This window comes from Buceros rhinoceros, unplaced genomic scaffold (assembly GCF_000710305.1).
Source record: "Buceros rhinoceros silvestris isolate BGI_N320 unplaced genomic scaffold, ASM71030v1 scaffold342, whole genome shotgun sequence".
NCBI lineage: Eukaryota > Metazoa > Chordata > Aves > Bucerotiformes > Bucerotidae > Buceros > Buceros rhinoceros.
In genome coordinates this window covers 1-14,969 of record NW_010398064.1, presented here as the reverse complement: position 1 = coordinate 14,969, position 14,969 = coordinate 1, and the positions used below count along the sequence as shown (strand labels likewise).

General features: G+C 46.5%; 1 protein-coding gene across 1 annotated transcript in view; it reads right to left on the bottom strand.

The window, feature by feature from the left end:
• The window catches only part of LOC104488839 (fatty acid amide hydrolase-like), a gene marked incomplete at its 5' end in the record, with an annotated part of 15,776 nt that extends 849 nt beyond the window's left edge, over nt 1-14,927 (bottom strand). The window contains 17 exons of the mRNA XM_010130929.1: nt 160-244; nt 938-1,013; nt 1,304-1,366; nt 1,581-1,729; nt 2,951-2,987; nt 3,728-3,816; nt 3,909-3,986; nt 4,127-4,189; nt 5,401-5,484; nt 5,713-5,798; nt 6,851-7,011; nt 8,042-8,134; nt 8,558-8,678; nt 9,825-9,887; nt 11,466-11,606; nt 12,486-12,523; nt 14,871-14,927. Coding sequence (XP_010129231.1) covers nt 160-244; nt 938-1,013; nt 1,304-1,366; nt 1,581-1,729; nt 2,951-2,987; nt 3,728-3,816; nt 3,909-3,986; nt 4,127-4,189; nt 5,401-5,484; nt 5,713-5,798; nt 6,851-7,011; nt 8,042-8,134; nt 8,558-8,678; nt 9,825-9,887; nt 11,466-11,606; nt 12,486-12,523; nt 14,871-14,927 — 1,484 coding nt within the window. The remainder of the gene's footprint in view (nt 1-159; nt 245-937; nt 1,014-1,303; nt 1,367-1,580; nt 1,730-2,950; nt 2,988-3,727; nt 3,817-3,908; nt 3,987-4,126; nt 4,190-5,400; nt 5,485-5,712; nt 5,799-6,850; nt 7,012-8,041; nt 8,135-8,557; nt 8,679-9,824; nt 9,888-11,465; nt 11,607-12,485; nt 12,524-14,870) is intronic.
• Between the last annotated feature and the right edge of the window lie 42 nt (nt 14,928-14,969).

Genomic DNA, 14,969 nt, shown 5'->3' with positions numbered 1-14,969 from the left:
CATTCCTGCCTTAGAACAGCAGGAAAGTCATTCTTTTTTGGGAGAGGCAGCTAGCATTGGTCTCTCCTACTCTACAGCCTGAGCTCCTTCAGTTAGTACTGCTAGTCTCCAGCTGTTCCCAAACTTTTGCTACCATGGTGCAAGCAGCACTCCTCTTACCTCATGGACCGGACTGTGAAAGACAGATCACTGCTCCCCGTCAAGAGGTCAGATTCATAGATTCTTGGGGCAGTAGAAGGAACAGCTATGGAGGAATCACAGAATGATTGATATTGACAGGTACTTCAGGAGGTCATCTCATCTAACCCTCTATTTCAAGGACAGTCAGCCAGAGCAGGCTGCCCTGGAACAATTTCGGTTGTCCAAATGGCTTTTGAATATCCCCAGGGATGGGGATTCCACAGCCTCTCTGGGCAAGCCAATCCAGTGCTTAAAGAGCAAAGGAAGAGTGGGGGGAATCTTCAAGGAGCAATTAAGTTAATTAAAGCCACGTGTTTGATATACATTTGGTGATGCAAACTCATGCCCCTGGAATGCAATCAAGTCACTGGGAACTGAATTAAGCCTAGTTTCTATGTAGGGCAAGAACCTCTTCATACATAGGTAGATATCCGGTCTCTCCTGTGTAAATGTGCTGGTTTTGCAGCTCCTGTTTCAAATACCAAGGAGTTTCTCACTGCCATGGATATAGGCAATAAGCTTAAAAATACACAGCACACCTAGAAATACAAGTAAGTCTAGAAATACACAGCAGTTTTTCTGACCCGGCTGCATTTTCTTCTAAATGCAACAAAGGCACAGAGGCACAGCAAAGTCTTTGCAAAAAAACCCAAAGTTATGCTCTTAAAACTGGGGAGGAAAAGTTAATATAGTGACTGTTCTTACAATGCACTACACGGCTGCTGGGGACTAGCTCTTTGGCCAAGACTGCCAATACCTGGTGTAAGGATACAGTTCACAGTGGTGAAGATCTCTCGCAAAAATCTCATGCTCCGAGTTCTCTGTCGATTTGCCTGCAAGCAGAGAGACTACTGTCTGACTAGGCCTTCTTGGTTCATGAGGCCCATCAGAACCTTTGCGTTTGCAAAAGAAGACACTGTTCTAGTTTCCAAGCTGCAGTACACCATTCCAGGTGGCATGTCCTCTGTGGAACCCCACCATCCAAGCAAACTTTCACAGCAGAGGGCAGTACAGCTAGGTGATATCTACCCACAGGTATGGGGAGGTTAAGAAAATCCTCTATCCCACCTTTATAATTTCACGAGGTGCCTCCCTTCAGCCTTCACCACCACATGTTCCTTACCGTAATATAATCCACAGCTGTGAACTGGGAAGCCACGGCCATTGTAGCCCGAGTCTCCAAATTCTGAAAGAGAAAACATTGATCGTGGCTCTGCTTGCGAGATGCTGAATGTGATGGCTCAGAAGTTCTGTCGCAGGTGTGCTCTCCTGTATCAGTAATCATCCAACAGGTGGTTGGTCATAGAAAAAGCAGGAGAGCCTCAAGTTTCTCACTGACATGACTTTTTCTGTATCAGCTGGGACAACTACTGCCACTGATCCAAGCTGCTGCTACTTACCATTTCGTGGAAATGCTTATTGAAGTCAGGTTGCAGGAAGTCCCTCATCTCACTGAGAATGCAGACTGCATGTGCTACTCGTACTTCCTCCATCTCTGGAAGAGACACGTCAACCACGGTGGCTCCCAAACTCTGCAGGTGCTCCACAGCTGCATACAGAACAGGTAAAGCACAGACAACATCCCTGAGTTCACCAAACTTCATAGAAGGGCTGCAAATCCCCACCCTCTTGAGAAGCTGGAGACCCCATAGGCCCTTACAAGGCAAGCATCTTCAGTGCATCATGTGGCATGCAGACTTCTCCTCAGCAAATGCCTTCAGCCTAACTAGATCTCAATAATCCAACAGGGCAGGGGTAAGGCCTTGCAGACAGGTTCCTAACTTGATTGCTACATTTTGGGCAAGTTCATCCCCTCCCTCTAGCCCCACAGTTAACCCAAAGAGTAAAGAAGGACTGACAATGCTTCCTTGAACACAGTATTCTATCAGCACAAAGTGATTATTTAGCATCCTGAGATTCCTGTTCAAAGCCTCTTCTGAACCATAACGGTAGAGGAACCTGGGCGATACCCAAGAGACCAGGTCAACAGTACAGGTTCACTAAATCCCAGTGCACTTTAGCAAGACTGAACTGGAAGACTTTGGGAAATGTGAGTCTTTTGCAGTCTAAAACCTTTCTCTCTTTGACTCCAACCTCTTCATAAATACCCACACCTGCCTATTTCACTGGCTTATAGTGCATCTCTCCCAAGAAGACTCTACACATGTAGAAGTGTGTCTATGGAAGTAAGAGGCTCAAGAAAATCCAGGCAAACAAAGCCTGAATACTGGAATTATCTTAGCTTCAAAGCCTAGGAGGCCAACTACTATACCAGGCATTGTAGTCTTTCTGCCCCACCCCCAAGTGCTCACTGGGGACAATTTTGCTTAGTCTAAAATCTGACAAAGCCACCCTAAAGGCACCACTCGGTTGATTTCAAGGAAATACCAGAGGACTGGATACATCACAAAGACCTAGCCCCGTCTTTCCTACTTTTCTACGTTGTGAAACGAGTCCCTCCCTTAAAAGACTTTTACCGTTAAAGCTCCCAGAGTTTCACTGAGCACAGATCTGTCTTTATGCAGACAGGCTTAGCACACTGGATTGCATTGTTCCATTGTAATCTTATAATCCTACATCTGCGGAGCTTTTTAACCCTCAGCAGTCAGGAGGGCTGCCCTCATACAAAGCTACTGCTGTTTGTCCAGGCAGACCACCATCTGCCTTTGAGGACTTCAGGGGAGATCTTTTTAATGCATACATAAGAATAGTACCAAGTGATACCATGACATCAGGCAGAATAGGAGACTTACAGACTTTTCCTCTTTACCTTTCTCACAGATGGACAGGACTTCGGCATCACATGCCTAAAGAATAAGAGGAAAGAACTAAGTATACCTTAGTAACTGCCCTTCTCTCCTTGGAGAGCAAAGCCACCAGACCTTTGGTCCTCACAAAGCTTTCCTTGTTCCTGTCCCTAATGGTAGTGAAAGGCAGCCCTCCAGGGTTGCCTTAGGCCACCTGCTTTAAGAGAACAGCTTGCAGGTCATACTGCTAAGGAATACAAAAAGTCCTCATCTTTTCCAGACGAGAGGATATATTCTTCTTCTTCACTGGTGCAGAGCCAGAAAACGTCCTTGTTTTTCTCTAGGAAAGAAACCCTGAGCACATTTGTGGGGTTGCATTATTGTTACCAAGCTGTATGAGCTTGCAAGTCCAGTTGCTACATTGGAATGATGTAATATCACTCAACAGCTACGGCGTTGTCACCACATGGATAGGCCAATTTTCCTTACTTGATTTTTAAACTAACTGCCATTTGAAATCAGTTCAGAAACACTGCTTCCAATAGGAAGAGCAGTACGAGGAAGCATTCTCCCATCAGCTGTAGAGTTGTTACCTTTCCTCAAGCCTCCAACAGACTTTTACTTGAAAGGTTGCCTTAGGAGAAAAATCTATCCCTTTTTGCCCAGGCTATATTCTCTTTCAATTAAAGGACTAAATTTGAGAAGCTCTAATGATGACAGGCAAAGGAACAGTGAATGCACTGAATTCCTTTAAAATCTCATTTTGCAAAGCAGCAGAAAGTGAGAGATAAAACAGGCACCTTAAAAAACATCCAGTCAACTCCAAGTTTTAAGCCTTTCAGGTCAGGAGCACACATACCAGACAGGGTTGCTTTGGGCTGTTTTAGTCCTGCAAGGCACAAACAAGAGTTCCTCCTTTTATCTACGATGCCTCTAAGGCGGCAGAGCACCTGGGCTCAAGGAGGGAGAGGGCTCACCTACCATACGGGTAGAGCGGATCTGGCTCAGCAAGGATACTGTAAACAATGGCTGCATCTGCCACTGAGGTACAGATCGGGCCTGTAGAAGAGAGAGCAGTTTTAAGAATGTGACAAGGGTAAGTAGTACCTTCCTCCCAAGGTCTTTTGTAGGCACAGATTGCCTCCCCTGTGACAACACCCAACAGCAAGGTCCCTGAAGTGGTGCACAAGTCCTCTTACCTACGCTGACTGTGGAGTAGGAGAGTGGCAAACTGCCATGGCCACTGATGCGCCCAAACGTACCTAGAGAAAAAGAAATGGGCAGTTAGGTAGAGACCAGCAGTTGCTGGTAACTTCTGACCTAGGTGGCTCTGGTGCGCCCAGTCAGTAAGCAACGTTAGCCCCGTCCATCACTTTTATGCCTGCCATTTCAGAGCCCAGCCACTCATCTTTCTGCTGACCATGATCTGTCTCATCAGTGAAACTGTCTTCTCCATAAGAAATTATTTAGTTGAGGAGAAATATGTGCAGGGACATTTTGAAATAGATGCATTTAAATATGTAGAAGCAGCATCTATGGTATGGAGGATGGAGAGGCAGGAGCAGGATTATCAACAGCAGGAGATGCCACCCCCTGGGAGATCTCACCCACTTCACCAGTGAGACTTCACCAGCTGTCTTCTAAAACTGCTTGTATCACCTTTCTGACCGGTTACATTTTTGTCAGCATTATCGTTATCTTCCTCAGACGAATCAAGATTAATCAAGTTGATCACACATGAAGGATGGAAAAACAGAGTAATGGCTGACTCTCTGGTCTCAGATGAAGCAGCAAAGATCCTTTGGAATGATAAACCTTTCTCAAAAGCCGGCATCTCTTCCAAGTGACAATCCTGCCTCACCATCTTCCATGCTGTGGACACTGCTCTGCACATTTCTTAGGTCCTCTGCATTATTCTCCTTGATTACATGAATTCTTACTGCAGAAGCTGTTCTGCTACTTCTTGTAACACTGAGATAAGAGGAAATGGCTACATCCTAGTTTCATACAACTCTATTACCAGGTTTAACCTGCCAGATACAAATCTGGGCAGCATCAGCCTCTCCACCTAATTGGGGTGATGGCAAACCATTGTGGGTGGAGATGCTTTTCACCAGCTCACTACAGATACCCAGCCATGTTGGGAACACCTCCCAGCAAAGAAGGAAGATTGAAGAGGGGCAAGTGGGAAGAAAAAAAAGCAGCATGCATGTTTTGTTTAGCATTTGACTCAAGAAAGTGAGGGTTTTCTGAACATCTGCTCAATAGCCAGCACTGAGAATACTTCCACTCTGCCAGTCCAGCCCACATGACTCTGAGGTGTTACACTCCTTAAACCAGGTGTTAAACTCCTTCACCACTCTAGTGAAGTTTCTCTTGACAGGAATTAATGGACTGTGCCTGACGTGTCTGTAGCATTCTATCCAATACAGCAAACAAGGTGCGCACACCCGCCATGATTAAAGAGCTCTACCTTTCAGCCCCACCACACCACAGAATGAAGCAGGAATCCTCACAGAGCCGCCTCCATCCGTGCCAATAGCCACTGGGCAGAGACCTACAAAAAAACCCCCACACATTGGCCTGTGATCAGAGAGACATCGTGTTGCCCTGTCCATTCTACCAGCAGCTGTAGCCAAGACAGCACACTGAGCTCTCTATTCAGCTAGGAGTTCCCTTCAGCTTCTGAACACCCTCATAAAAACTAAATGCCTGAGGTACTTTGGCTCAGGACCTTCCTCCCACTGAACTCCTGAACCCCTGAACTCCTTTTAGGACCACCTACCTGCTGCTACAGCTGCTGCTGATCCACTGGAGCTCCCACCTGTGAAGTGGTTAGACTTGTAGGGATTCCTAGGGATCTTGTGGTACCTGAAGGAGACAAATAGGATTGAACCTTTTCCTAGGAAGGACTGTGTGCGCTACAGGGCAGGAAAAGATCCAGAAACACAGCTCAGGGAATCTAATCTCTCAGTAAAGAGAAACCTTTTAATCCCAGATAGGGCTAAGTCCCTAGAAAACAAGATGCAAAAAAGACTTCTGCCTCAGAGTCCAATCTCTTGTTACCATAAGCAGCCTATCCAAAAGAGAAAGGATGCCGCTTCACCTCTGCTGTCTGTGACAGCACTGCGCTGCAGGGTCAGTGCATTATGCAGTTCCAAAAGGTGGAGCAGTTGGTGTCCAGCAATTCTGACAGACAGGCAAGTCAGCATCCCAGCTCTGCCCTTTATCCCAGAGCAGCATCTCCCAAAGTCCCCAGACACCAAAGAGACCTGTCAGGCAGCAGGGTATCCAGCCAACCTCACAGAGTGAAGAAATGCCCTGGCACATTGTTGCAGCTGAAAGAGAGCCCCAGTTCCACCCAGCTGCACATGCACAAAGCATGGCTCTATACTCAGCTTATCAAGGCTGTGAGGATCGCTGCTCTGGAACAGTAGTTCTCAGCATGGCTATAGCTGGAGAATTCACAACAGTAAAGCAAATTCCAGTGAACCTGTTTTAGCTAGGAAATAAAACCACTATGTTCTCCTGAGATGGCTGTACCTCTTCTCACTGCTCTGGGCCTTTAGCCAGTACTGTGACTGAGCACTAGATTACTTTTTATTTGTTTTCTGTCACTGCTTTTGTCTACCACTTGCATCTCCAGGCCTGCAAGGCCTAGCAAACTAAGTTCCTTACTCAGCCGACAGCTCTTAGATCCTCTCCTTCCCTTCGTTTCAGGAGCCTTCAGGCTTCCACAGCTACTCTGACTTTCAAATCCACAGTACTGGATTTTCATACCCCTAGGGTTCTCCCTGTACAGGGTGCTTCCATCACTTTCACTCTCAGGTGCTTGCCCTATTTTTCTACCCTTCTCTGTCAGCTCTGGACAGACTTTTACATCCTTCTAGACCAGAGCGAAGAAAGGGAAAAGGGATTTTTACCTATTAGGGTTGCATCCTGTTGTTCCAGTCCCTAGTTCATGCATGTTTGAGACTCCAATAATGATAGCCCCAGCCTCTCGCAGCTTCTTGGCCACCGTAGCATCTTCTGTTTCGGGCTCCGTCCCAAGATACACTGTTCCCACACGGTGATAGTAAGGTACCTTAGCAATAGGACACCTCATTATTCAGCCTAAAACTTTGGCAAGGTTCACATGCACATGTGTGCTTCACATGCATATTTCAACTCAACAACAGATCCCAGGTATTAGGGCCCACAGAGGTAAGTAAGGGCTAGGAAGCTTCACCCTTCAACACGTCCTGTGTTGGGTTGTTAGGAGGGACAGTTAACTCTTCAATATTTGGTCCTTCTCCCATGTAAAGAAGTCCTTTTAATCCCATAATACAGAAATGAAGGAACATGTAGGTGGTCAAAATGTCTGCCTCCCTACAGCAATGCAATTGCTATGCCCAGAGCCTGCAGAACAGTCACCTTGGCCCCACATCACACAGGAGTTCAGTTTTCCATTTTTCTATGGACAAAATTGCGGCGTTTCAATCTGCAGTGCTTTGAAGCAAAGCACCAAGAGTAGATGAATGCCAAAATAGCAGATGGACTCATTTTCACATTATGCTAAGTACGCTTCACTTCGAGGCAGCAATGAAGAATCTGTACATAAACAGGACACCCGCCCTACGGGTAAGGCTCTGCGGAGCCTACGACAGCCTGATGGCACTGCCAAGAATGTTTAATGGTAACTGTTGTTAGGCCACGGGCAAAATTCCTCGTGAAAGGGGATTTTCAAAGTAACCTGTGTATTTCTGAGAAACGCTCTTTAAGGAGAGAGGGATGCTTTGCCAGTGGAGCAGACTCAGTGCCTGAGAAATACACAGCTACACCCACTGCAACAGATGCTTTTATACATTCTCATTTCATCGTAAAAGAGACTGTCTCCACCCCCACCTTCCACTCCCCATGGATTGAAGAGATGAGTACACGATGCCTGCTGTACCCAAGATCTGTTTTCACCTGGCAGATCTTGTTAACCCTCCTCATTACAAACCCACAAAATACCCCTTATTACTAACATATTCTCAGGCTTCTGCTGAAGAGTTGGCCTTAAAACCTCGTCACAGAGCATTATCGAGGTGACCACGTGCAGCATGAACTGACAGCTAGACAAGAAAACTCACCACTTTGAACTCTTCTTTCAGACACACTGGGATGCCATCCAAATAAGACAGGGTACATTTATTCCTGTAACGAGCAGTGGAGGCCTCAGCCATCTGCACCGAGGGAAAAAACAAGTGTATGTTATTTGTATTTAGCTGAGTTGCAGGTCATCACCAGTATCAGAACGGATACCAAAAATGGCTCTCTCAGGCTGCAACTAAGCCAAACTATGAAAGTTACTTTCTTCTTCCACCATATGCTGATGAGAAATTACTACTTGGAAGCATCTACGCTAATGGATCCCACATAAGCACAGACGTCCTGTTTTAAATATAGCTGTCCAGCAGAAACAGACTGCTTTAATGCTACCTCTCTTTGCAGGAAGGAAAGCAAACTTGTTTGTAGTCCTCTCCACAAAGAGGGAGAAAAAATGTACATATTTTTCTGTGCAATATACCAGCAGAAGAGCCTCTGCCCCTTCTAATGGATGCTCTTTGGGTAGCAGAGGCCCCTTTCCTACCAGAGGCAGACATTACCAGCATTATTTGCTCCTGGTCCCATTGCACTATCGCTCTGAGTGGGGGCGTGGATTTGTCGCAGTCCTCCAGCATGGCAACGATGTTCTTTGCTACCTGAGATGGCGTCAGCTTCCCAGTCCTACAGGACAGGAGAAGTTGGGACCTTGTTACAAGAACCCCACACCGCTCCCGCAACCAGGGTTTGTCTCTTATGTATAAAGGTGGTAGCTGTCACAGCTGTAAGCAAGAACTAGGTAAGAATCTGTGTGTGCTGATGATTTCACCACACTTGACACCATCAAGACAGGATTCTCTCCCTGCCCTAAGGGGAGAATTTGCCTATGTGGCTCACCCCCAACTCCTAGAGTAGGGGCAGGAGTTAGGAGAGTTACCCAGATATTCCTGAACCACCACATAAACAGGAAAGGGCAACTGACAGCTTTACAGAAAGTCCTCAAGCTCCTGAAAGCCTGACGCTATGAAATTCCCAGTATCTATCTTGAGCTAAGACCAAAAGGCCAGCCCCCTTTATATAGGCTTCCTGTTACTGAGAAGGGGCTCCCAGCAGTACTGTCGTGACCTGCCTTTAACAAATAGCCCCTATCTCTCCCCTGGCAAAATGCTACGTTACACTACCAACACATCTATCTCTGGCTGACGTGAAAGCCTCACAGTCAGGACGCACCTGTAACACCAGACTGCAGCATCAGCCTTTTGGTTCAAGGCCACAGCCTGCTGGTAGAGGTGGCCCTTGAAGAACCAGTGCCAGGAGCGCAAGAGGATTTATCTGAGTGCTCCAAACCTGGCATGCATCCCAGAGGCAAACAGAAGGTACCAAGCAGCCAACAGATTACAAAACCTCAGTTAGGAATGTGCTTGCAGCTCTTTCTGGGCTGGATATGTTTCTGGGTGAAAGCAGGCAAATTGTTCACAGGAGCACAAGCAGCTGAGGAACCAAGGGATGCTCCAGAGACCCACAGCCTGTGCAACTCGCATCATCCAGATGAACCTTGCTCTCCTTCTCACTCACATGTTTGGGCAAACAAGTCATGTAGAAGTCTTTCCCAGAGAAGACTGACAATAAGCCAAGGAAAACAGTATTTAAATATCCTTGCAGGGCTTGTAGAAGTTGTTCCAGCTCTCCCAGTTGTCTTTCCTTCGCTATTCTATTAGAGAGAAAAGGACTGCAGAGGGTGATGCTAAACAGTGGTACCTCAAGGACAGTTGTAACAAAGAGATGCCCAAAGCTTGGGACAAGTTGTTTCCAGACCATCATTTCACCTACCGGTAGCAGTCCAGGTAGTCTTTGATCCCTTTGAAGCTAAACCCATTGCTAGCAGAATCAGACCTACAGGAAAGGATTAAAGGAGCAACTGTGAACCATTAAAGCCACCTCTGTTTAGACTCGTAGACTACAGCATCAGAGTCCCATGCAGGTCTGGGCATCGCTTACTGACAGTAAACGTGTTGGTCCCTGTTCGGACTGCTAGCCTATGTGCTTCAGCTCATACTTTGTCAGACTCCTTGCACATGTGCCAGGCACAAGGGACGCTAAGGGTGCTACAGAAATAAGGAGCCTGTCTTGTGGACATGTTCTAGTTGCTTCATATTTCTACTGCAATACAGCAGGCATTGAACTGTTCAAAAGTTAGTCCAGGTTTACATTTGCTGCTGTATCACTGCAGCATTACGGAATAGCTAGCATGTACTGGTAAATCCCAGGATCTCTGTCACAAATTCAATCCAGAGATAGCCAGCAGCACTTACAGTGCTTGGTGCAGGAAGGGGAAAAGGCAATACACAGCACACAGCAGCAAACTGCTTAAAAAACTAAGTCAATGGCTCTAGCACACGAGGAATAGACCATTTCTCACTGCAAGAGGATGAACAAAAGATCAATTTACGTTCATCGTACATAAACTACAACTACTACTCCTGTGATGTCTCCACATCATCACCCAAACCAGAAGCCATATTCTGGAATAGGATAGCGTACAGCACCATAACGTGCTAGGCAGAGAAGAGGTAAGGCTCCAGTAACTTGCCCTATAATACTGAATATATCACTGGCGGGCAGACCTGGGGACACAAGAACCAGAAAGCTGCACTGACCCTGACGAATGCCTGCAGGAAATCTGTCCCTCCCTCTGAAGTGAAGGTGCTGTACTTTTTTCCTTGTTCTAGTTTAAGAACTCAAGCAGGGAGCAAGCTTAGTCCTTCTAAAAGGCGAGATACATACAAAGAACCCACTCTCTGAGATACTGTTAAAGTGCAGCTCATAGACATTTTCAGTAAATACTGGATAGGCCCACAACTAAGACCAAAACCAGATGTGGCGAGCATTTATTGCAGCCCAGCTGTTCCCACCTCAGCATCAGCCCACAGTGAGACACAAGAACCTGAGTAATGTTTTGCCTGGAATCTAGTGGGATTTAATCAAGTACAGGCTGCAGTCAAGAACCTGAAAAGGCTTTTATCCAAGCAACCTAACTAACAAAGCCTGATTTATTGTGGATTGTTTTCTTTATAACCTGTGTTCCTTCTCTCCTTCAAGCACCCATGGTTTCTTTGAGATTCCTTGCAGGCAAAAAACAGCACACCTGCAAACTTGCTTAAAGGGATGTATGCGCTGACTAGTCAACCACTAAGTGTATCTACTCTAATAGTGCAACCAGAGCCCTGATAAAGGCAGAATTTGGTCTCTCCCCAATAAGCAGACTCCCTAAAGCTTGCAGAAACTTCACACTGCTTGTAACTACCAGTCATTCACAAGTTACAAAAGGAAAGATGACAGCACTATTTGTTTTGTAAAGTAGCTGGGCGCTGAAGGAGATTTTAGTCCAGATTACTGATGACAGCTTCCCACTAATATAATACTGCCCACATATGTGTTCTTCTACTCCACTCTTACACATCACATACTGACCTTTCATCTATCAGCTGCTCGATAATATCTGAAGTGCTTTTAGCCTCAGACTTTTCTTCTGTCACCTCCGCAGCAGCCTCTGGGATAAATGTGGGATCTTCGTGAATGTCAAGTGAACGCATAAGCGAGAAGTTGTTCAGCCTGAAAGAGAAAGTCACTGCTAGAGTTTGCAAGCTATACCATGACTAATTTTTCAGAGGGAACCTTACCCAAGAACATTTTGTCTTAGCAGTCTGCTCTCACAGCGGGAAGTTGCAACAGCTACAAGATAATCTCTTGCAGAGATTAGGAAGATGCTCTTCCTACAGGCAGCATCCAATCTATTCTACTTGCTTAACAAAGCCTCCTACCTCTTGACATAAGGCCAGCCATCCTCCGTAAACCCAAACGGGGAAAGAGATGGTGAAAGTTTTTAATTCACTTTAATTAGACATATCACCCACAGACCAATAAAGACAGGAATGGAGTGGAAAAGGAGAAAGTAGTAAAAGCCATACATTAGAGCACTAATCCTGCCAAAAGAAGCACCTCTTCAGAATTCTTCCATGACCTGCTTCAGTGTAGTTCTTTTGCATCCAAATACAACAGGGACTGCAGCTCAAGTCCAGGGCTTGGAACATGTAAAGCAAGGAAATCAAGACCCTGTCACAGATGTCAAGGAATGATCTGTTGTATAACAGCAGTGATGCTTCCCTGGGTTTGATTCATTCAAAAATGAATGAAGTAAGAATCACGGGCTACCAATTGCACATAAGACATTTCTCAGTATCCTGGGATCTGTGCAGATGACCCATCAAATGACAGGCAAACTATGTGAGCCAAGCATGTGCCTGAGGTTCCTGATACCGCTTACCTGTGTGGCTCTTAGTGCAATGTGCACTTGATGGCACTGTTTCTAAACAAAAACGTAAGTGCAAGAGAAGGAGAAAAGGCTGACCCAAAATGAAATGCAAGCACCTTTAAAAACAAACAAACAAACAAACAAAAATCTTGGAGGGGGATAAAACTCCCCACTCTTACCTCATTAAGAGCGGCAGTAGGCAGATCTGTCCAAAAGCCTGGAAGAGAGTAAGCAGAAACACTGGTTTGCCCTAAGTTTGACCTGAACTCCTTCCTTACTAGAGAAGGAATGCTGAATGTGGCCACAACTGCTGCAGTCTCAGAGCACCCTAGAGAGCAGGCAGCGCTATGTAGTAAAAAATTAGCACAGATACTTGTATTTCAGGCCACAAAATCGGCCCAAAATGCCTTCCCCCCATCTCTCATATTTATATATAATTGCAAGGAGTGTATTCTTCTGGCTCTCCTGCCTTTGTTGTTCCCTGACTTGGCCCAGAAGCCTGCAGTTGCAGGCTGCAACACTGTTAAGAGGCATCTAAACAGCTGCGATCGGTTAATTCCTTTATGTTTCACATATTACGCAAACGTTGGTAAAAAGCTAGCATTATTTTGTTTATACAACTTAGCACCTTTGCTGTTGTTCAACCAGTACTTGCAGTATATCTAGTCAACCTGGAAAAGCATGAGACATTTGGAGACTCCGTGGTATCAGACAGCTAAAGACAACTCTTTGAATACCTTCGTTCCCAGTGTAGCAATATCAGCGGTCCCAAAGAGACCAGCCTTGTTCTAGCCTGTCGTCATAGCTCAACAGTGGACTTCAGAAACAAGTTAAGGGATGTACTAATACAGTGCAAGTCTGAAGCAAGCATCCTACTTCTAGATCCAAGAAGTGATATGTTGCCTTACGCATTACATAAGAGTTACAGTTATTTTTTTGAAAAGGTGTTGCTCCTAATGTTATGTTACCTTGTAAATACTAGTCTGTACTACAGAGATACGAAAACCTTGGCGGTCTGGGAAAGAATGAAAAAGTCTGAACTGCAAGTCCATGGTCTGGGAGAGCGACAGAAGACGGGAAAACAGAAGAAAAAATGCGAGCTAAGCCATTTGAAGACCAGTTGGAACTACCATAAATCACAGCAAACTCTGATCAAAGTCCCTTTCCTATGCCAATTATCCACCGTATATGGGAGAGTTTCCATGAAAATCTTCAAATTCCATTTCTTCGGCAACCAGTAGGACACAACATCGTACACAAAATCGACCTTCTTAAGCTCAAGCCACATGCGTAATAGCTATGCAAAATTATTAATCAGCTTTTGAATATGTATGATTATTTTGGGGAAAATAATGAACACACATGTAATTGGGTGGGGCAGCATATGGGGCACATGATTTGAGGAAAACATAGACTTTGTGCGCCCAGCGCTGCAAATGAAGAAAATGCCTGCTTCTTAATGCTACATTGGTATTAAGGAGTTTTTCTTCCAGTTTTTGCTAACAGTTTGACAACCCAGATGGGACAAAGCTTCTGAACCTCAATGGATCCTGGGATCGCAGGGACCTCCAGCTGGCACCAAGGAATTCTCAGGGAGAACCTCCAATCCCTGGACCAAAGAGCTCAAAGCAAGACCCCTGGGAACGTAAAGGCATTTTCAGTAACACTAATGCACATCTAATCGAAGACAGCACAATTCTGTGACTCTTAACTCCCCCCCAACCCCCTGCAAGGGGGATGTCAGGGAAGGAAACAATCCCAGGGCCATGCACCACAAGCGGCCACAAAGCAAAGGATAAAAAGATATTCTGGTGGTATATCCTGGAAGAAAGCCACTTGCACGGTATTCTCACAAATAAGCACGGCCCATGGCTAGCTTTCGCTCCAGGTCCAACCAGCCACCACGCTCTGTAACAGGTCACGGTGCTGAAATGACATTTGTGCCTAACCTTGATACCAGCTCAGAATGCCAAGCAGCAACAGCAACAAAACCGGCCTGCTTTCAAGCGGGTGACGCTGCAAGGCGCTCACTGCCGAGGGGACGCAGGCTGTTCTCCCCCAGCACCCTGTCGTACTGCGGTCACACCTCCTCCGCACCAGCCACAGCGGGAGTCAGCCGACGGGCTCACGGGCACCCCAAAGCCCAGCTGGGGAGAGCTCTGGGCGGACGGCTGCCTTCAGTGCCTTCCTGAAAACCCCACTCAGAAGACTGAAGGACCAGAATCCCTTCACGTCAGAGGAAAGCCGGTGGCAGCTGTATTCGGAGTTTGGCGTCGGCTTTGGTCTCCCCCTGCCCGAAGACACTCACGACAGAGGCCAGTTCTCCCTCCCCACGGCATCCCACTTGGGTGACAGGGCGAACCCCAAACCACACAGAAAGCCACAACCTCCCTACAATTTCCCAACAAACGCGGGTTTGACCTTCTCACCGAGACCTTCTCCCTCCGAAACCCCTGACAGTCTTGGCCTCGGCCGGTTTTCCCCGACCGACCTCGAGTTTTACTGCCTTGTTGACCCTGATCCCGCGGACCCGGGCGGTGACCCGACCCCTCGTCCCCGCTCACCGTGTTGGCCACATGCACGAAGAGGCGCAGGCTGGAACCGCACAGCCGCGGAGCCCACTGCGAAGAGGAGGCGAAAGGTGACCGCTGAGCCCGCTCCCC